The sequence below is a fragment of the Ostrea edulis genome, chromosome 3 (genome assembly GCF_947568905.1).
Source record: "Ostrea edulis chromosome 3, xbOstEdul1.1, whole genome shotgun sequence".
Lineage (NCBI taxonomy): Eukaryota > Metazoa > Mollusca > Bivalvia > Ostreida > Ostreidae > Ostrea > Ostrea edulis.
In genome coordinates this window covers 11,315,212-11,338,309 of record NC_079166.1, presented here as the reverse complement: position 1 = coordinate 11,338,309, position 23,098 = coordinate 11,315,212, and the positions used below count along the sequence as shown (strand labels likewise).

At 35.1% G+C, this 23,098-nt stretch overlaps 1 protein-coding gene, 1 long non-coding RNA gene and 1 other non-coding gene across 6 annotated transcripts in view; 1 reads left to right on the top strand and 2 right to left on the bottom strand.

Moving 5' to 3' along the window:
* LOC125677411 (epithelial cell-transforming sequence 2 oncogene-like) overlaps nt 1–23,098 on the bottom strand; it is a 63,951-nt gene that overhangs the window by 32,322 nt on the left and 8,531 nt on the right. Inside the window, exons 10-20 of one of the 4 annotated variants that reach the window (XM_056160023.1) lie at nt 21,984–22,099; nt 20,772–20,959; nt 18,321–18,410; nt 17,630–17,830; nt 16,601–16,707; nt 15,775–15,858; nt 13,569–13,674; nt 9,279–9,344; nt 6,383–6,460; nt 5,283–5,449; nt 470–615 (exon numbers count right to left, since the gene is read on the bottom strand). In XM_056160023.1, the coding sequence (XP_056015998.1) occupies nt 470–615; nt 5,283–5,449; nt 6,383–6,460; nt 9,279–9,344; nt 13,569–13,674; nt 15,775–15,858; nt 16,601–16,707; nt 17,630–17,830; nt 18,321–18,410; nt 20,772–20,959; nt 21,984–22,099 (1,349 nt within the window). The remainder of the gene's footprint in view (nt 1–469; nt 616–5,282; nt 5,450–6,382; nt 6,461–9,278; nt 9,345–13,568; nt 13,675–15,774; nt 15,859–16,600; nt 16,708–17,629; nt 17,831–18,320; nt 18,411–20,771; nt 20,960–21,983; nt 22,100–23,098) is intronic. The other 3 variants (XM_056160025.1, XM_056160024.1, XM_056160026.1) reach the window with 3 other exon arrangements.
* LOC125654408 (uncharacterized) lies at nt 9,483–10,697 on the top strand. Its single transcript, XR_007362353.2, has 2 exons — nt 9,483–10,165; nt 10,395–10,697. It is a non-coding gene; the product is annotated as an uncharacterized LOC125654408 (long non-coding RNA).
* LOC125677774 (Z30 small nucleolar RNA) lies at nt 18,515–18,607 on the bottom strand. Its single transcript, XR_007371278.1, has one exon. It is a non-coding gene; the product is annotated as a Z30 small nucleolar RNA (small nucleolar RNA).

Here is a 23,098-nt window from a genome sequence, read left to right as displayed (position 1 = left end):
TTGCCTGACGAGAAGTTTTATTTCATCTACTGTCATTAACATTCTGTCTTTGAGAGGAGGCTAATATTATTTTATGATAATTAAATTCTTTGATATACCTGTATTTAGATGACAATCAGATATACAGTAATGAAACAGACATGACCAGTTGTTTCCTAGTTTGAGTTGGTACATAGAATCGGTCAAATAATCGTCATTCCATGACAGTGCAATATCTGCTCTCTCTCCCCCCCCCCCCCCCCCCTTTTTAAAATTTCTGATTTTTTATAATTTTTTCTAGTTTTACCTATTAGAGTTTGACGTAAACATCCTTCACGACCTGAAGAGTTCTATTTTAGTTTACCTATTAGAATTTAAGGCTGCCCTGAGTTCTGTTTTAGTTTACCTATTAGAATTTAAGGCAGCCCTGAGTTCTGTTTTAGTTTACCTATTAGAGTTTAAGGCGGCCCTGAGTTCTGTTTTAGTTTACCTATTAGAGTTTAAGGCTGCCCTGAGTGGTTTGACGTAAACATCCTTCACGGCCTGAAGAGTTCTGTTATATTCCACCTCACTACTCAGGATCTCCATGGCTATGGGCGTCCTTTTCTCAGGGTGGTCGTGGAACTGCTTAGCACTCTGTAAAATCAATCTCTACGTTACCTATAATGACCTGGTACAGTAATCATTTCAGCTGTTTTAATATTCATTTGAAGATTCAATTTAATGAGTCATAATGGATAACTTCCTTTTGAAACTTTAATGAAAATATAAATATATCAGCAATACATGTATATTAATTCCTTTTAAATCTTCTCGCCTATCTGGGTAGCTCAGTTTGTAGGTTTACGTGTCGACTGCTGATCTGTTGTTCATGTGTTTGAGTCTTGTAGGGGTTTTAAACTGGTTTTAAAGATTACTATTAACTTTCTACTAAAACTGAATTTTTTCAATAACTGAGGTAAATTTGAAACTTTTCAATTTCAAAATATCAATATACATATATACATGTACTATCTGGCCATTAGCAAATTTGTGTGTTCAATATGACCTTCTGTGTTTCTTCCTTATAAAGTGACCTTCTGTGTTCTTTCCTTATAAAGTTATGGCCCAGAAAAAATACACCAGTTATCTCAAACCCAGTGACCTTAGCCAAGACTAAAGTGTCAGGATACACCACCTGACCACAGACAACCATTGTGCCAAGTATGAGTTTCTAACCTATCTCCATAATAACGTTACTGTCTGTACAGAAATAGTGGACAGATTCTAACCTATCTCCATAATGTTACTGCCTGTACAGAAATAGTGGACAGACAGATTCTAACTTATCTCCATCACAATGTTACTGCCTGTACAGAAATAGTGGACAGACAGATTCTAACTTATCTCCATCACAATGTTACTGTCTGTACAGAAATAGTGGACAGACAGATTCTAACTTATCTCCATCACAATGTTACTGCCTGTACAGAAATAGTGGACAGACAGATTCTAACTTATCTCCATCACAATGTTACTGCCTGTACAGAAATAGTGGACAGACAGATTCTAACTTATCTCCATCACAATGTTACTGTCTGTACAGAAATAGTGGACAGACAGATTCTAACTTATCTCCATCACAATGTTACTGCCTGTACAGAAATAGTGGACAGACAGATTCTAACTTATCTCCATCACAATGTTACTGTCTGTACAGAAATAGTGGACAGACAGATTCTAACTTATCTCCATCACAATGTTACTGTCTGTACAGAAATAGTGGACAGACAGATTCTAACCTATCTCTATAACAACATTACTGTCTGTACAGAAATAGTGGGACAGACAGATTCTAACCTATCTCTATAACAACGTTACTGTCTGTACAGAAATAGTGGACAGACAGATTCTAACTTATCTCCATCACAACGTTACTGCCTGTACAGAAATAGTGGACAGACAGATTCTAACTTATCTCCATCACAACGTTACTGCCTGTACAGAAATAGTGGACAGACAGATTCTAACTTATCTCCATCACAACGTTACTGCCTGTACAGAAATAGTGGACAGACAGATTCTAACCTATCTCTATAACAACATTACTGTCTGTACAGAAATAGTGGACAGACAGATTCTAACCTATCTCTATAACAACGTTACTGTCTGTACAGAAATAGTGGACAGACAGATTCTAACCTATCTCTATAACAACATTACTGTCTGTACAGAAATAGTGGACAGACAGATTCTAACCTATCTCTATAACAACATTACTGCCTGTACAGAAATAGTGGACAGACAGATTCTAACCTATCTCTATAACAACGTTACTGTCTGTACAGAAATAGTGGACAGACAGATTCTAACCTATCTCTATAACAACATTACTGTCTGTACAGAAATAGTGGACAGACAGATTCTAACCTATCTCTATAACAACATTACTGCCTGTACAGAAATAGTGGGACAGACAGATTCTAACCTATCTCTATAACAACATTACTGCCTGTACAGAAATAGTGGACAGACAGATTCTAACTTATCTCCATCACAATGTTACTGCCTGTACAGAAATAGTGGGACAGACAGATTCTAACTTATCTCTATAACAACATTACTGTCTGTACAGAAATAGTGGGACAGACAGATTCTAACTTATCTCTATAACAACGTTACTGTCTGTACAGAAATAGTGGGACAGACAGATTCTAACTTATCTCTATAACAACGTTACTGTCTGTACAGAAATAGTGGACAGACAGATTCTAACTTATCTCTATAACAATGTTACTGCCTGTACAGAAATAGTGGACAGACAGATTCTAACCTATCTCTATAACAACATTACTGTCTGTACAGAAATAGTGGACAGACAGATTCTAACTTATCTCTATAACAACATTACTGTCTGTACAGAAATAGTGGACAGACAGATTCTAACCTATCTCTATAACAACGTTACTGCCTGTACAGAAATAGTGGACAGACAGATTCTAACCTATCTCTATAACAACATTACTGTCTGTACAGAAATAGTGGACAGACAGATTCTAACTTATCTCTATAACAACGTTACTGCCTGTACAGAAATAGTGGACAGACAGATTCTAACTTATCTCCATCACAATGTTACTGCCTGTACAGAAATAGTGGACAGACAGATTCTAACCTATCTCTATAACAACATTACTGCCTGTACAGAAATAGTGGACAGACAGATTCTAACCTATCTCTATAACAACGTTACTGTCTGTACAGAAATAGTGGACAGACAGATTCTAACCTATCTCTATAACAACGTTACTGTCTGTACAGAAATAGTGGGACAGACAGATTCTAACTTATCTCTATAACAACGTTACTGTCTGTACAGAAATAGTGGACAGACAGATTCTAACTTATCTCTATAACAACATTACTGTCTGTACAGAAATAGTGGACAGACAGATTCTAACTTATCTCTATAACAACATTACTGTCTGTACAGAAATAGTGGACAGACAGATTCTAACCTATCTCTATAACAACATTACTGTCTGTACAGAAATAGTGGACAGACAGATTCTAACTTATCTCTATAACAACATTACTGTCTGTACAGAAATAGTGGACAGACAGATTCTAACTTATCTCTATAACAACGTTACTGCCTGTACAGAAATAGTGGACAGACAGATTCTAACCTATCTCTATAACAACGTTACTGTCTGTACAGAAATAGTGGACAGACAGATTCTAACCTATCTCTATAACAACGTTACTGTCTGTACAGAAATAGTGGACAGACAGATTCTAACCTATCTCTATAACAACGTTACTGTCTGTACAGAAATAGTGGACAGACAGATTCTAACCTATCTCTATAACAACATTACTGTCTGTACAGAAATAGTGGACAGACAGATTCTAACCTATCTCTATAACAACATTACTGTCTGTACAGAAATAGTGGACAGACAGATTCTAACCTATCTTTATAACAACATTACTGTCTGTACAGAAATAGTGGACAGACAGATTCTAACCTATCTCTATAACAACATTACTGTCTGTACAGAAATAGTGGACAGACAGATTCTAACTTATCTCTATAACAACGTTACTGCCTGTACAGAAATAGTGGACAGACAGATTCTAACTTATCTCTATAACAATGTTACTGTCTGTACAGAAATAGTGGACAGACAGATTCTAACTTATCTCTATAACAACGTTACTGTCTGTACAGAAATAGTGGACAGACAGATTCTAACTTATCTCTATAACAACGTTACTGTCTGTACAGAAATAGTGGACAGACAGATTCTAACTTATCTCTATAACAACGTTACTGTCTGTACAGAAATAATGGGACAGACAGATTCTAACTTATCTCTATAACAACGTTACTGTCTGTACAGAAATAGTGGGACAGACAGACAGACAGACAGACAGACAGATGTACTGTTATGTGTCCTTATTTTAGCGCTTTTGAAATCTGACGTAATCAGAGCTGATGCACTATTTGGCGTAATCATGATTTAGCGTTTCTCCTTTGTATGATCATGATTAAATAGAGGGCCTGCTGCTTAATCCTTATAATATTATGTTATTCATAATAAAATAGTTTAAGGTAGTACTCTACATCGTCATAATGGCTGACTTCCTTTAAAAACATAGATGAAAAAATCGATATCAGCAATATTTGACTTTTCCTTTTCCATTTAAATACCTAGCCGAGTAGCTCAGTAGGTTAGAATACCGACTGCTGACCTGTAGGTCGCAGTTTCGAGTCCAGCGGGGGTTTTAAATTTTTTTCAGATTACCTTCTACTAAAACTGTATTTTTTGACAAAATAAAGTAAATTTGAAAATTTTCAACTTCAAAATATTTTTGTACATATCCTCCACTTTTCATCTACATCAAATTTCTCTGGTGTAGCACACCTCCTTAAATCAAATGATTAAATGGAGAATTTCATTTGCAGCACAACTATAAATTAGCTCTTTGGCTTCAACGTCAAAACCACGAAAATAAGTACTGAGCTACTCGTACAATACCTCCCAAACTTTGTTTGTCGAGGATATAATCGTATAGATTAATCATGTAAAGTGGTAAACCTCAAACAGTGCTAGACACTATAGGGAAGTGAACCGCTGACGCCTAGACGTCATGATCAATAGCATAAACCAAGGTCAATATCGTCGTTAACTATAAATAACTCCTTATGTCATGAACGATATCATAAAACAAGGTCGATATTGTCGTTAACAAGGTCGATTTTGTCGTTAACAAGGTCCACTTTGTTGTTACTATAAATAACTCCTTGTGAAATTTACCAGACGTTCATATTTTCCGCTGAGCCTCATGGAACCAAACGTGACGCGTAGATTATCTGCCTGCTGTACTAGTCTCTGACGTTTTTGTTTTTGTTGACGGTTTTCTTCCTTCTCGCTCTGTTCCATTTGAGCTTTCTCTGGCATATCTGCTGGGGGTCTCACTGTCTCTGCAAGTAAAACATTCCGGTAAGCTTTCCATTACTCATTCTTCTTTCTCTTTAATACATATACATATGTATGTGCATTTTGAAAATTTTTACCATACATTCTCTTATGAAATTTTACATATGACAATGTTTTGGGTTTTCTAAACTACCTACCTTTATAATATCATGTTTGTGTTAAACAATATTTATACTTAATTCAGAAAATTACCTTGAACTCAAAAGTTAAAAATTCATTAACATTTCAAAAATCAATATCTGCAAGCAAAAAGCATTATTTGGATACCAAGCATGCTTTTGAAAGTATGTGCATGCATCAGAGTAAAACAGATACATAAGAAATCTGAAAGTGGAAAATGAAATTAGATGCAAAAGTGCTGGTGGATTTTTTGAAAGATTTGAAGGTCTTAAACCACAAGGTTCCACTAAGCTTTCTTTGCAGATCATACACTTTAGATCCCCTATTGTGGCCCCTCACTGAGCTGCCTTGCAGATCATACACTTTAGATCCCCTATTGTGGCCCCTCACTGAGCTGCCTTACAGATCATCACTTTAGATCCCCTATTGTGGCCCCTCACTGAGCTTCGGGTCAAGACTGTCCTATACCTTCCTGTACCCCTAATATGGACCCAGCCTTCACTTTATTCATTGAAAGGTTCTAGTCTGAACAAATTTGAATCTTCAGCTCAGGTGAGATAAGAAAAGAAAGCAAAGAGATATAAAACCTGCTCCATGTGACTCAATGGTGAGAGATATACATAAGCTTTCAAGTAGTCTTGTCACCATTTAAAACTCAAACCAATATTCTAAGAAAATGAAAAGATAGATAATGGGTGCCAAAAAAAAAACAACTTTAAAAAAAAATAAAATAAATCAAAATATGAATATAGAAGCTTCAGAGTTTAGGCATGAAATATCTACAGGCTAGGTATTACCACCGAGGCTTTTGTCTTGGGAGATATCTTCATTCTCCTCGTCCATGTGACGTGATGTTTCGTCAAGAGGGGGTGGGTCTGCAGTATTCAGGATATATAACTTGTATGACCATAACAATGTAATCTAAGTACTTGTAAATAACAATGTAATCTAAGTACTTGTAAATAACAATTTAAACTAAGTACATGCACTATCAAATTTAATCAACATTCCTTGTAAGGCTGCAATGATATGAAATGCGGCAGATTCCTCGTTATTCCTACGTAATCAATGTTCCTATTAATTTATTCATCAGTACACAGAGTTTTTTTCGTTTTTTTTTTCGTCATTTATTAAAAAGTATACATACTATTTGGGATAAAATATCCTCGGATACTCCCTCTTAATTCTCACCAATGGTGCCAGGGGCCCATTGGATTGAATGTATTTTATTATAATATTATTTTATATAAGGCATATATATAATTTATATGAAAATACATAATATCAAATATTTTTCGAAATCATAAAAATATCATATACAACGTGATGTAGATATATCAACAGATGATGTAGATATATCAACAGTAGAATAACTTAGAAATTACTTAAGGAATAATATATGAACAATATAGTCCTAAGTTGACCGTATAGTTATAATGATAAATATTTAAGGATAGTTTATACTGGTCTCTTCACAGCAGTCAAGTTACATTAATTTACAAAGATGTTCAAAAAAATTATGCTCTTTTGCATTTATATACTTCAATACTGATGTATAGAAACATAATGATTTTTTAACATGATTATACATATTAAAAGTCGTTTCACTTAAAGAATCTAATCTACATAACATTTTATGTTTGTATATTCTGTACACAGAGTTTATCAATCAGTACACGGTAACACCAGTTTAATTCATCACTGCAACCCTACATTTCCACTACCATTCACTACTACTGTGAAAATTAACCAGCCAATAATTTGATCTTTGTATATAGAAATAACACACTGCGTGTAATTCTAACAGGGTAAGTACATTGTCAAATTATTTCAGAATTCCTATACTGAGTATCTCCCAGCTGTATTAGGAGTTCCAAGCCTTTCTCCATCATGGGGACCTTTGGCAGGCCTGTGTAAATTAACTGTATGACTAAAAGTCTAAATAACACATGTAAGCACAGCATCATGGGTACTCAGACGTTTGGCAGGCCTGTGTAGATTAACTGTATGACTATAAGTCTAAATAATGCGTGTAAGCACAGCATCATTGGAGGAAATCAAAGCAGGGATGATCATATACTGGTACATGCAGGTAAAAGGCAAAATGGAATCAGGCAAAATTAAAATTTCCTCTTGTACATACAACAAACTGATTTATACTACACTAACCTACCACATGTATAGGTTAACGATGAAGTTTGTAAAAGATTATAATGCAGAGTAATATAGTTTTCAAAACTGTTCAATGCACATGCAGATACATGTATATAGTATACAGATAAAGCATATAAAATAGAACAGCCTTATGATAGTGGAGATACACATATACATACATACATACAGAAACATGATTACAGAAGTCCTAACAAAATTATACTTCACACCAAGCACACTTCAATAGAATCAAAGCCTTACTCTTCGACCTTTCCTAAATGACCTTGCTCTAAGCCTTTGAAATAAAACTGTTATAAAAGTTATTATCAGAATATAAATCTGTGTAAGAAACAAAAAATTGATGTCTTTGGAATTCAATTTTGGGGGCCTCGTGCTATTGTCCTGTGTTCTTTACTTAAATATTTTATGGCCATCATAAAAAAAATTTCTTCCTGCCTTTCAATAAAATACACATGATAAGGTAATGAGTAAGTATACAAGTTATATCAACCGTGCAGCTGCACTTTATAAAGTAATTCAAAAAATCTGAAAGAGACGGGAAATAAAGAAATTAGTGTTTATAAATTTTGATCAAAGTTGTAAGATTTTTTGGAGAAAGACCACTGGTACTGATCTATATGACCTTGACTGAAGGTCAGGTAGTTATCTACCTTCATGTCGAAGATCCCTCCTAAAACCTTAACATATTGAAGTTACCGTCTGGAATTTTTTTTTAAAACAGCAAATGACCCTGGCTTGGAGTGCAGATAAACATAGTCAAGCATTACAAATGTCATATAGAGACCAGGAAATGGGCAGACACAATGTCATAGTCAGACCAGGAAATGGGCAGACACAATGTCATAGCCAGACCAGGAAATGGGCAGACACAATGTCATAGTCAAAGCAGGAAATGGGCAGACACAATGTCATAACCTGAGCAGGAAATGGGCAGACACAATGTCATAGCCAGACCGGGAAATGGGCAGACACAATGTCATAGTCAGACCAGGAAATGGGCAGACACATGTACACAGAGGAAATGCTGATTCTTTATAATCTGCTGACATCTGTCTGCAGGGTTACTGTGTAATTGTCTAAATTCATGGGGGCCCATTTTCTGGGCTTGTCGAGACTTTACAGTTTTGTTGGGATTAATTTTAAGGATATGGTTTCTGTATATTGAAACATACATATTGTATATTTCAATGTGATTTAAATTTCATGGGAAAGGGGTACTCAAGAATTCCAAGACAGTATACTAAATTTCTACCAGGAATACAGATTCTATAGTACTATGTATATACAGTGTATCATGCAAAGCTGTACATTGAAATGAATTTAGGGACTGTATCAAAAGATTAATTGATTCACTGTACCAAAATGTTCCATGATTCAAAATATATCAATACTTGGCAATTGGACATATCAAATAGTATAGGGCCAATTTAAATGAAATTCATGTAAATTCGGGATTGAATGTCAAAGCATAGTATTTAAACTTTTGATACAATCCCTGATGATGACAGCTATTTTTACCATTGAAATCATGATCATGGTGTTGTGTGTAGTAACTTTCTATCTCTTGATCCTCTGGTTCAGTGTCTGCAGCAAGCAAGCACAGAGAGAAAGTGAGAGATTTATAATATAGAGTGCTGAATGAGATAAGATTGAATCAGAGCTGTCAACAATCAGATGCTTCCATGTATCCATGGGAAAATCTTATTAATATTTGTATGACCTAGCTTATGATATATGACTGATCATATCCTTACCACCAGATTTGATAGACATTCAACATGCAAAATGAAGGCTTATAAAAGCGATGTTTCACAGAGCACACAATACAGTATACGTGATTGCATGCGTAATAAGTTTATACTTCAATTCTTAATTATTTTTTTTACTTCTTAGAATGTAATGAGGTATAATAACAATTAAAATCATGAATGAAATTAATCATCAATTCTTTTAATGCAGATCACCTGCATACATGCCAACTTTCCCGATTTAGGCGGGATCTTCCCGATTTTACCCTCCGGTCCCGCTTTCCCGATCGGGAAAGCAAAATTACCCTAAAATCCCGATTTGAAATTTTTTCCAACCAAAATTTCCGATTTCACGATTGAAAGCGGGATAATCGTGAAATCTCGTGACCAGAATTGGAAATCCCGCGTCATTTCTGAACTGGCCAATCAGAAATCGGGACAATAGTCAGCCATTGCTGTTTACCTGTGTCGCATGGTGTCGGGTTGGTCTGCCTGTGTCGGGGTGTTTATTGGCATGTTTTGGTAGTAATTAATTGGGAAGACGGATTTCAAATTGACCTATCCTTTACACAAACGTGAATGACAACGATGCTAGTGTCACCACCAAACAATCGGACATTCCGCCTCTCGCTGACAGCATCCAAAATTTGCAATAAGGTACGTCAAGTATATATTTTTTCCAACTATAATAATATAGGCTATCCAAATCTATCCGTCTATAGCGATGTATTATATAGTCTATATAGTGTAGTATTCATTGAATATACTTCGTGATGCATAATTCGCACAAGTCTGTACTGAATTTTTTATTTAGCAAGTAGCCTTAATTTACAAGTAAAACGGAATATTTTGATGTGGTTTTTTTTTTTCCTGGTAATTATTTCAGATGTCATGGGTGCAAAGGTTTTGTTCGCAAACTTCATAGCAGGGCAGATCACTCCTTTTTTGGTTACAATGCAGATTATTCCACCAGTCTCTGCAAGCCCATGTTTACAGACAAGCAAGATCGCCTTTGCAGTCGTACCTAAATGCATGTGCTTTAATTTAAATTTTGATATATAGACCGGCCAATGTTTATTGTATGGTGTAAAAGGATGCAACCTTAAATATTATTTTATATTATGTATGTGACTTGTTGGAGAAGATTTTTTGCTGAATAGATGATTTTAATAAAATATTAATGTATATCTTTCAAAGTTTTTTTTATATAGTTAATGGTCAAACACATTTGATGTGTTAATATATGATACATTAACAATGATTTGATTGATATTTTATTTGAAAGGACAAATATTTATTTTCATGCTAAAATGTCGTGAATTTTGAGCTTTGAAAAAAGGTCGTCGCTCGCAAAATCCCCCATGGGGATTTTTAAAAGTTGGCATGTATGCACCTGCACTAATAATCCTTGAACAGAAAGCTTATTCTCATTAAAGGACACATATCATGTTTTCAAATTATACAAAATTACATGCATTTTGTCTTCTTTATGCTTAGAGTATTTAATTCTAATAGTTCGTTCGCCGAAATTTTGCGATAATTAACCACAATACAGACTTAAATCTAAGCCCCGATTTCAATAAAGTCTAGTTATTTAGGTAGGTAGTCACGTGGTACAGTGACGTCACATGCGCCCTTCGGATTGTGAAAGTACTGTGAAATATTATTAAAAACTCAGGTTTTAGGGGCCTAATTTATTCACCATGGGCAACATTTAAATCGATGTTGACAAATTTCAAGAGTTTTATGTTTTCGTCATCAGTGCCTACAAATAGCAATGTAAATACCCAAATAATGGCCAAATATAGCGAGGAAAGCGAGTATGAAATTGGCAGTATTGCAAGTAAATAATGTTTATATGGGTCGCTGTCTACAAATTGTTTGGTAATGTTAGTCCTTTATACATCTATAATTGGCGCAGTTTTTCTAAAATAAACAGTGCAATTATTATATATTTTTGGATTAGACGAATTATATTGCATAACATTGTTGACAACTAGGCCCTATGCTAGGCCAAGCTACTGTCACGGACGCATTTTGGAAAGAAGGGGGGAAAAAATCAATAAAACTTATCAAATTTAAAGTGGAAATCACATTATTTTATTTTGATAAAGCAATCTTATTATCATTTGTGAATTTTGATCAGCACGTCGTTAGGAAGTGGGAGCACGGCGTTATACTGACACACTCTTGAAAGATTTTACGAGTTCAATGAGGAAATAATTTTATAATTCAATTTAAAGTTAGGAAATACAATATTATATTACTTATATAATCAAAAATGATTTTGTATCATTAAAATTTTTGTAAATCTACCAGTTGGTAGAAACTGATAGCACAAGTTACATTGTATTTATGTTGTTACAAGGTTAAGGTCAGTTGATCCAAGTGTGTATTGAATTTGAAGACCATTGAAACAGAATGTATGCTGTAGGCCTACCAGTAGTGCTTATAGCTTTGATATATCCATTTTCTCGCAGTTTATCAGGGTCTCTGTCCAAGCGGGTTTTGAAAAGGTGACTGGGTGTTTGTTTTTAAGGTAAAGTTCTTGCTCCAACAAAAATATTATCCCCGACATATTCTCGGACCTTCCTTCCAAAAATGAAAGATACTCAGTCTAAATCCTTTCTACCGACAATTAGTACACCCGAGCATGGCATTAAACATCTTAATGCAATATTATTTACAAGCCATTAATGTGATAATTGGTTTTTTGTCGATTAAATCTAATCTGTTTATGAAACAGCTAATAGATGTTTTCAAACCCAAGGGCGCATATATGACGTCACACATAATGGCGCGTAAAATAGCGAAAGTGAATATCCATATCACAAGATTTGAATTTCATCGCTTTCAAACTCGAAAACTACACAAAATATTTCATGTAAAACACATTTAAAGTAGTTTTAGGCATGAAAAGAATTGATTTTGCTGAAAAAATGAAAAAGTTTAGAAACATGCGTTGTGTCCTTTAAGATCATATTTTTGGTTTGTTATGTATTGATTTCTGAATCATATGATTGAAAATGACAATGTTGCAGATATTTACATTTACCATTTAGACATAACCTGGCAAGTTAATAAATCATGGAATTTTAAATGGTACGTTTGGGTTCCAACATTTACACAGCATAATTCATTTCCTGTTATTAACATGTGGCGTTTTCTCCAGATATATACGCAGACTAGTCAATAACAAGAGGACCAGTGAAATCTGCAGGGTCGGTAGCCTGTTTGGCTCCTTGATTTAGAAGGGTTAATTTTAATTCTAGAATATGTATACACATTTCATGAAAATCATAGTTCCTTGATTAAAATATGTAAGGGCTATTCCTGCAAAAAAAATATGGGGGGAGGGAAGGCACTTTATTTTTAATACAGCCACCCAAACAATTAAATTTTCCTCTGCTACCACCACCCATACAATTAGATTCTCCCCTGCCACCACCACCCATACAATTCAATACTTTTCATTTAACGTAACAAATGGATCAACCATATGATATCTTAGAACTTAATTCTAGTTTATTATTTTTTGTGAAACCTTCTAAAACATATTAGACTGTAGCTTTTGATTATTTAAAGTGAAAACCAAAATTTGGAGGAAAATCATGAACCAGTCCCTTTAATAACTACAAAGAAGTGAAATTCTATCCTTAATGAGGACTGGTAGTTTCTGGACTAATAGTAGCACCCCAGGCATTGTTTTTCACTGCAAGATGTAAGCAAACACACCTCCTGATAGGTTAATTAGTTCAGATTAGACGTAAATGATGTTTATCATGTTCAGGCTGACCCCCTCAAAGTCACTAAAACAGTCTCATTCAAACTTTTGGGATGGAAAATTTGGTCAATTGTCGCTTCTTACAGTCACTTTATATAGATTAAAACTCAATCACGAATGAAAGATGGTCACTTAATTCAGGGGGTTGCTATAACACTTAAGAATTTTATGAAAAAAATAAATGGCAGAAAAGCCCAATTTCATATTTTCGTTCTCCAGAGGTTGTAAAATTGCTGGCAATCAACAAAACACCAACGTCAATGTTTCTGATCTCACCTCCCCAGTCAGCCTTGACCTCCTCCTGATCTTCTGTTCGACCGTGACCATTGATTCTGGTCACCTCCTCATCTTCATCCTCACTGTGATCAGCTGGCACAAGGGACTGTAAAATACATGTAAAACATTCTTAGGGTCTACAGTATCTAAATTTCAGCAATCATGGAAGGCTACATCAGTCATATACTATGAGATTTGACTTGATGATGTGTACATAAGTCCAATGTCCATTTCAGCATTATCATAACAAGCAAAAGCAAATATGACTATGGTCTCATCTTTACTCTTCTATGTTATTGTTAAATTTGATAACTGTGAAAACCGAAGAACCATGGCCGCTCTCTTGAATCCAGTCGTTTCACTGGCATTGTAATGTTAACATTATAGTTTAGTTTGGTATAGTGATGTCACCATGATTGTTACAGAGTTCTTGAAATTTCTTTTGAAGTGTCAGACATTTGGTCTGACACTGTTAGAAATAGTGTCAGCCCAAACAAAATTTTGTCAGTCCAGATAAAAATGCATCGCTTTTGAGGTTTTCTGATATTTTATTTAAAATCAACTACATGTGTAATTGTATTCAATCTCCATCTCAGCTATAAGTTTATAAATTATCTTTTCATACCCTTTCTCATCTTCCTTACACTCTGAATGGATCTTCCTCACTTTCACTATCCGAGTGACTTTCTTGCTCTATTTCTCTCTCATCCTCCACTTTTCTCTCATCCTCCATTTTTCTCTCTATCCTGTATATTCCTCTCAACTTCTTTCTCAACTTCCTCTGCAATCGTTGTAACTACTTTTTCTCTCACTTAAGCCCGAGTGTAGTAGGTCTTTCGTCAGTTTCGACTTTGAGCAGATTGTGTCATCAAGCAGTAGGTAAAAACGCTGCAAACAAAAGCCATTGTCTCCCAGATTGCCAGGCGGAGATACAATCGGTTTCTCTTCTCCTCGTAGTTCCTCACAACTGATTCCTCACGTTTACGTTTCAATGTGTTGCCGGATTTAGCATCGGTTTGAAAATTTATGGGCCATATGGCCGCCATTTTTCCCGGTAAAAAACGGACTTCGATCCCGATCTTATATCGGCCATCAGGACCGACAATTAAGTAACTCGTGTCGGACATTTACTACTTTTATCGGATAATCCGACATTACCGACACTTTTCAAGAACTCTGTTGTTATTTTGCATTGTGACATCATGTGGCATTCATTTACGTTATGTCTTTCAGTTTTTGAAATGATGCGATGATAAACAGTAAAAACTGCCTACTCTGACACCTGTGTACATACAGTAAAAACTGCCTAATCTGACACCTGTGTATACAGTAAAAACTGGCTACTCTGACACCTGTGTATATAGTAAACACTGCCTAATCTGACATCTGTGTATCCAGTAAAAACTGCCTAATCTGACATCTGTGTATATAGTGAAAACTGCCTACTATGACATCTGTGTATATAGTAAAAACTGTCTACTCTGACACCAGTGTATATAGTAAAAACTGCCTAATCTGACATCTGTGTATATAGTGAAAACTGCCTACTATGACATCTGTGTATATAGTAAAAACTGTCTACTCTGACACCAGTGTATATAGTGAAAACTGCCTACTATGACATCTGTGTATATAGTAAAAACTGTCTACTCTGACACCAGTGTATATAGTAAAAACTGCCTAATCTGACATCTGTGTATATAGTAAAAACTGCCTAATCTGACATCTGTGTATACAGTAAAAACTGCCTAATCTGACACCTGTGTATACAGTAAAAACTGCCTAATTTGACACCTCTGTATATGGTAAAAACTGCCTAATCTGACACCTGTGTATACAGTAAAAACTACCTAATCTGACATCTGTATATACAGTAAAAACTGCCTAATCTGACATCTGTGTATATAGTGAAAACTGCCTAATCTGACACCTGTGTATATAGTAAAAACTGCCTAATCTGACACCTGTATATACAGTAAAAACTGCCTAATCTGACACCTGTGTATACAGTAAAAACTGCCTAATCTAATATCTGTGAAATCTGTTTCATTGGTCATTCTGACCCTTATTTATTGTTTTCTCACACTGTTTATTCCCACAAACCGCATACTCTGAACACAGATTTGGCTGTACCTCATACCTCTCCACAAAAACACATTACAGGGAGTCTTCTTTAGAAAATCACATAAGATAAAGAAACCTATACCTTTTCCAGTGAGCTCGTGAAGGCCAGATCATCTACACCCGATTTCTCTAACAGATACTGTCCAAGGAATTCTAGGGCGTTAACCTAAAACAAACCCACTCTCATTAATTAATTGTAGAGAAAAAATACATGCATGCCTAGTATTTGATTATCAATCCAGGTCAGATATTTTTTAATCAACTTTACCTTTATTTACAATAAAAACATCTTGATTGAACATAAAAACATGAATATTTAAAGAACACTTAAAGCAAGCTATCAAAATATACACGAAACAAGAGGCCCAGGTTACATCGCTCACCTGAGTTACATTGGCCTATATTTAATGATTTCCCCTACATATTTGCATGTAATACTTCGATCACTATTGTGGCCCCAACCTACCCCTGGGGGCCATGCTTTTTACAAACTTGAAAATGCACTATGTCAGGAAGCTTTCATATGAATTTCAGCTCTTCTGGCCCAGTGGATCTTGAAAAAAAGATTTTTAAATGACCCCACCCTATTTTTGCATTTTATTATCTCCCCTTTGAAGGGAGCATGACCCTTCATTTAAAAAAAAACTTGAATCCTCTTCACCCAAGGATGCTTTTTGCCTAGTTTGGTTGAAAGTGGCCCAGTGGTTTTGGAGAAGATTAAAATATGAAAAGTTTACGACGATAACAACGACGACGGACAACAGACAAATTTCGATCAGAAAACCTCACTTGAAGGCTCAGATTGACTGTTTAATGTTTCAGTCTGAGTTGGGAGGTAATTTTGCCATATCAAGATGGGTTTACGTTCTTCAGATAACTATAAGGCCACAATGAGGTCCAATACTAACGTCATTTTCCTGTTTCCCGAGCTGAACCAGGGCCTCTGACAGAGTGTTGGTTACATTCTTTACCCCCTGGATCTCCGTCTGTCCAAGGACATCAAACACCAACTGACCTGTGACCAGAGACAATCAAAATGTTAGTTCGTACAGTTGCAGACATTTGTACAGAAGACTAATTGTGCAAGGTGTGTGTTTGACAGAAGTTTGTGTTTGTTCATTAATGATGTTTATTTTGCGTGCGACAGGTGTTTACTTCTTTCCACACAGCTACATGTTTCATCACTTCCAGACAATGCTTTTATTTTGTTAACGTCATCGCAAATATAATTCGACCTTTAACCTCACACAACAGTCTAGAAACTTCATTGTAAGGAAAACACTCCCCAAATTTTACTGGCTTGTTATAAACATTTTTTTTTTCCAACTCCCATTCTTTAATTTATGAAATTCGCAAAAGACATTGAACAAGTATTGTGCCTTTAGTGAATTTGATAGTACAAGAAACTCAAGTTGAAGAAAGAGCAGTATCTAATGTAAAAGTGTCAAGTAATCTATATACATCATGTTATTAAGTTGTTCTTATCTGGGAGAAAAGTGTACTTGTTGTTTTCGCATGATAACAATCAAATTGTAAGGACTGTACGTAGATTTTGTTTCTGACTTGTAACCAGGATTGAATGATTAATTGAATATTGTTTAATGTCTCTCTCGAGAATATTTCACTCATATGGAAACGTCACCACTGCCGGTGAAGGGCTGCAAAATTTCAGCCTATGCTCTGCGCTTACGACCTTCGAGGAGGGAGGGATCTTTATCGTGCTGTGACACGGGACCTCGGTTTTTGCGGTCTCATCCGAAGAACGACCCCATTTAGTCGCCTCTTACGACAAGCAAGGACCTAGATCCCACGGGATTGTAACCAGGGACCTGGACTTCATTTTCTGTTGTACTTATCTCCACCTTTCTCTGTTAACCTTGAAACCTCCAAAAGTTCGTCACCCAAGGGGAAATGTTGACCGAACAATGACGACTTACCGGTCAGCTGAGATACAATGTCCCTATGAGTTTTCTCCAGGAATTGTCCGATGTGTAGTTTACAGGATGATAATGCCTCCATTGCTTGGTCAGCCACATTTGACCACACATCCAGCTTACTAGGACAGAAATAAACATGTGGAGGCTGAAGAGTTTTTGCAGGTCTACCCTCCTTGTATGGAATCAGCCAATCAGAGTTGACTTTAAAAAGAAAGAAACATGAAAAATGGAGAAAAAAATCGGAGTTATTGTAAAAGTATTAGGACTAAAATTTTGACTAAAGCCTAACTAAACATATACTAGTTTGCTGTTGTAAAATACTGATTCTGTAATGTAAATCTTTGATACTTTAATCCACTTAATTTGATACTTTCATTTACTGAAGTAAACACTTTAAAACTTTGATGTAATGCAGTAAAAACTTCTAACAATTTTAGATAATACCTATAATTCTTTTTTAATAAAAAAATTTCTTTAAAAAGAATATGACGTGACTTTAAGATGTGTTTCTTCACCTCATGAAAACAAACTGAAATGAGGTAATGCAATAACATGTGGTCATAGGTAATCTTTGCTGCAAAATTTCATGTAGTTTTCAAAAACCATTATTCGAGGCAAATGTAATACAAAAATTTAGCTTATTTATCCGGCCTTCCTACTATCCTACCGTACAATGGTACTTTATACACACCATGATTGTAATTGCCTATAATGCCAGTAGGAGATGAAAACTGAAGCTCTGTCCTGATGCTGAGCTGTACAACAATCTCCAGTCCTGGTTCTACAACACAACAATCTCAATATCAATGCTCCTCATTACATAGGCACACAAACATTTGTCTCGATAGTTCTGACAAGAAAAACAACAAAACAAAATGGAGTCATTTTTTCAGAGAGAAGATTAATTAGTCATATCCTGATCAACACCACTGCTATAGGGTGATATCAGGTCAGGCATTGTTCTAATCATCATAAATCTGACTCCACATTTAATCAAAAGCAATGTGTATTCATATACCTATGAATAACTCAATGTGTATTCACACATATATATATATACAGAGCTGCCAACACTATAAAATGGAAAATAGTAAGGCGGGGGTCAGGGGGGCGCCTAGGCCGCTGGAGATCTTTTCTGAATAAATATGTAACCTGAGCAATTTTAGGCACATTTCAAATCCAAATTTAATGAAATTAGACATACTAATTGTTATGCATTTTACAACTGCAAAAGATCAATTACATCTTTTATTGATTTTACTTTCTAAAACTTGTGTAAAAAATATTGTTACATTAGTAATATAATATATAATTTTACAGTTACTGTGTCAGTTATTCTGAGAATTTTCAAAAAAAATAATTTTAGTTACTGAATCAGTTATTCGGGCAATTCTTTTTTATGTCATTTTCAGTTTGTCAAACAGATTGTACACTTATACCGAGCAAAGCTCGGACGGGCCAAAGGCCCGTCCGCGAAGCAAGGCTCTAAAGGTAACACGTATGTAAAAGAAAAAAGTCAAATTCAGCAAAAGAAAAAGAGATAATCTCTATATACGTTCACTGAAATTTTCGTGATCCATATGGGCTCCACCATTTATTTTTTCATTACCTGCTTCAACAGTTATTCGTGTTTTATTTTGAATGCCAATAATAGAAGACTCTGACGTACATTTGTAATTTAAACACTCAGTTTGTTAAAAATGAATAGTATAATTATCATTATAACAAGTCTTAGCAAATAATTATATATAAAACCGTAATAAGACTAAATAGATGAACGAGTTCATGATTTTCCTTGAATAAGAATATCAATCTCTATCCAGAGTTATCGTTTTCGCTACGCTCCACTAATACCTCTGTCAATGTCTAAAAAGTTATATCAAAATGTACAAAAACTAACTTAGCATATCGAACTGTAATGATAATATCTGAGCAAATCAAACACTTCTCTGAATTTTTTAAAATCAGAAGATGGTAAATATGAGACACCTGAGTGAATTAGAAGGTTTATATAAATATTCATTCATTCATTCAATAATACTAGTATAATCATGGAATTCGTTGTTTTTGTGAACCTACTTTAAGATTTAAAGCATAAAACTTAAACTTATAAAATTATTATCCATGATGCTATAGGTATAGGTAAGTTTTACCAAGAATCTTGACATTTAGACGTTGACAGAGGTGTTGTAGCGCAGCGTAATACGCCCTCTGGTGAGAGATTGTAAGAATATACGATATAATTACCGTTACTTTTTAACCATTTTGAATTTATTGGTTAATTTTATTTAGTTTTATAATGGCCTTTTTCATTGCATACGGAATGTATTATTGTGCTTTATAATTGTTTGCTTTGAAAAAGAGAAAAAAGTCGAAGCTAAATGTGACGTCACAATGCACAGTTGACGTCGCCTTGCGTTTTATTTCCCACGTTCAATGAATAGGTGGATCCTGTAAAACTGTTGTCCCCATATAAACCCCTTTAATATTGAGATGTTAATGGGTTTTTAGCGCAAGGAAAATTTCATTAAAAAAATATATTTTTAAACGAATCATAATCTACCGTACTTAACGGAATTATGATTACCACTTGGGACACTCCAATGACCATTACATGCTTCAATCGGTCCAACAGTCATACCGTATACATATTACAAACTCCCCCTTTCTGACTTTGAAACGAATACACATGTAGATGTTTACAGTGTACTTGCATATTGTTTTTTGAATTTCTAGCTCCATTAGGTTTTCTTCTTTGGGGGAGTATTGTTGTTATTTCCATCAACACATGCTTTACGTTTAGTAGCAGCTGCCATAATGTTTATTTCAAAGCATTAAAATGATCGAGACTCTGTATAGATATAGACTATGCAAACAAACGTAGTAACGACTATAGCTTGTTTATTATAAAAGTAAAAACTAATGACGGACAGCTCTAAAATTTTCGAAATGTCAAATAAGCGAAAATCGGAAGATGTACAGTGAAATCGTAAGGCATATTTTTGGCCCTGAAATCGTAAGCCTTACGCCAAAATCGTGAGGGTTGGCAGCTCTCTGTGTGTGTATATTATATATATATATATATATATATACATATATATATATATATAATTGACTTCGTACAGATGGAGAAAATACTAACCGCAAGCTGCAAGTGGCACAAATATATCGAACTGTCCACCTTGGTCAGAAGGAAGAATGTGTCGCCTGCAAATTTTGGTGAAGAAATCCACGACATCGGCTCTATTCAGTGTCTCCATAGTAACAGTACAGCCATGAGCCAATCGTAGCTCCCCGGGTTCTTGTGAGTGACAGAACAGCCCAATACTCCTGTAATGTGTGTTTACACAATAAAGTGTGCTTACCACGCCATCCCCAAAATAATAAATGTAATTAAATGAGACAGCATAGAATAACAATGCAGCTCATTCATTCAAAAAAGAATTTATTCTGATTATATGGGTATGTTAAGGTGGCTCGCTAAACCCTGAAATACTTTCTCAAATCAGTACGAATTGATTTAATCATAAAAGATATGATGATGATATATAATAAGTATATATGTCTAAATGGCAGAAAATATGCAAATTTGGATAAAAACATGATTTTCAAAAGTATATTTCAACACATATGGACAAAAGACTGTAGTGGTTTTGAACTCTGGATCTGCGGATCACCAGTCCAATGCTTTAAGCACTAACTACAACGATAGACAAACAAGTCAATCGATACAAATAATTTGACAAAACACTTAAATTGCCATCTTCTAACGTAGTGTCATAAAGAGTGTAAGCTTCAGTGTAGTGAGCTACCTTTGAGTCCCTACAGGGATTTTACACCTCCAGTTGGAGGTTGATGTTACCATTCAAACATTCCTATAATCAATAGTTTTCATATCATGATTTTGGATTTGGAAACAGCTGGCTTTTCACAGACTTAACCTATCTTAAAGTTTTGAGACATACCATGCTAAACTTCGGTTTCTCTTGTGCACGGAAGATTTGAAATTGTGGGTATGTCCAAATCCCAGAAAAATCACAAAAATCAAATCTCCACTAATGGTTAGTGCTCGACAGTCAGTATTAAGGTGGATCGATCCTCATGTGACTTATCAATATTAATGGTTAGTGCTTGGCAGTTAGCATACCGTGACAACTTTGGAAACATATACTAGCCCAAAGGTTTGATTAACTTACTACCAGTTAGTATGTTGACTGTTTGAATTGTGCTTAATTGTGCCGAATACATGTACTCTTTCATTCACTGCACATTTTGTGATTTCTTTGAAACGTCTTCCACATCTTATTATACTTTAGGAGAAATTCAAATTTTTCAGAACCGGGAGAAATCCTACCTCGCTGTGCGACCTGCAAGGACTTTCTCCAATTTCATCATCAGGGCTTCTGCTGTTGTCCCTTCATATTCGTAAACAACAGGTATCACCCCAAACAATACAGCATCGACCAACAGCTGTGAAATAGATATCACAATTCTGACTAAATACGGCATCGATCAGCAGCTGTGAAATAGATATCACAATTCTGACTAAATACGGCATCGACCAACAGCTGTGAAAAAGATATCACAATTCTGACTAATTCTTGAGCAACAAATTTTAAAAATCATGGATTCAAATGCGGAACCTATTCTCAATTCCTTTTTCTCTTACCGTACATAGCTCTACCGTGATTTACAATATTCAATCTTATCTAAATAATCAGAATCAATAGTGATTCAGTTTCAGATTAATGTTCACACGGCGAGTGCCATGTTCAGAATTATAAAATTGAAAGCCATACTATTTTGTTGATTAAAGGAATAACCCCTATTAAATTGCTAAATACCTACAAGGTCAGCTCAGGGCTTGAAACTAACTTTTTATGTTAATTTCGAGCCCTGTAGTTCACAGAATCGCCCCATACTAATTTAATCAGGTCAATCTGAAAACTTTATTTAGCCTTTGAGAAACAAAATTTTATTTAACATTCTGGAATTTTCTCATCTCATCAACACTACTTTTGATTTTAAATCTGAAACTACTTGAACATTAAAACTCTTACTTATATATGAAACTATATCATGAGAGGCATCTTTGTAACCATCATTTAATTCAAAATGGATGATGTTAACAACAAGCCATGTGCCAGCAAAACAATGCTGTGTAAAAAAAATTGTTATAATTAAAAAAAAATAAATGCCTTCCTACCTATCTACAGTGTATATTTTAAATGCTGGGTCGGGAGAAGGCAAACAATCTTATAAAAGTGGACTGAGGCCATTCAATGTAACTAAAACATGAAATTCTAATTTAAGCCTACACTTCATCCTTGTTGCTTTTTGTTGACAGAGTTCATGTCTAACTCTGTAGGTTAGAAATTCAAACAAAGATGGAGAACTTTCCAGTGTCTCACGTAAATGAAAGGATTTTACACGACATACCTAAATATACTGCCCATCCACATGAAGAGT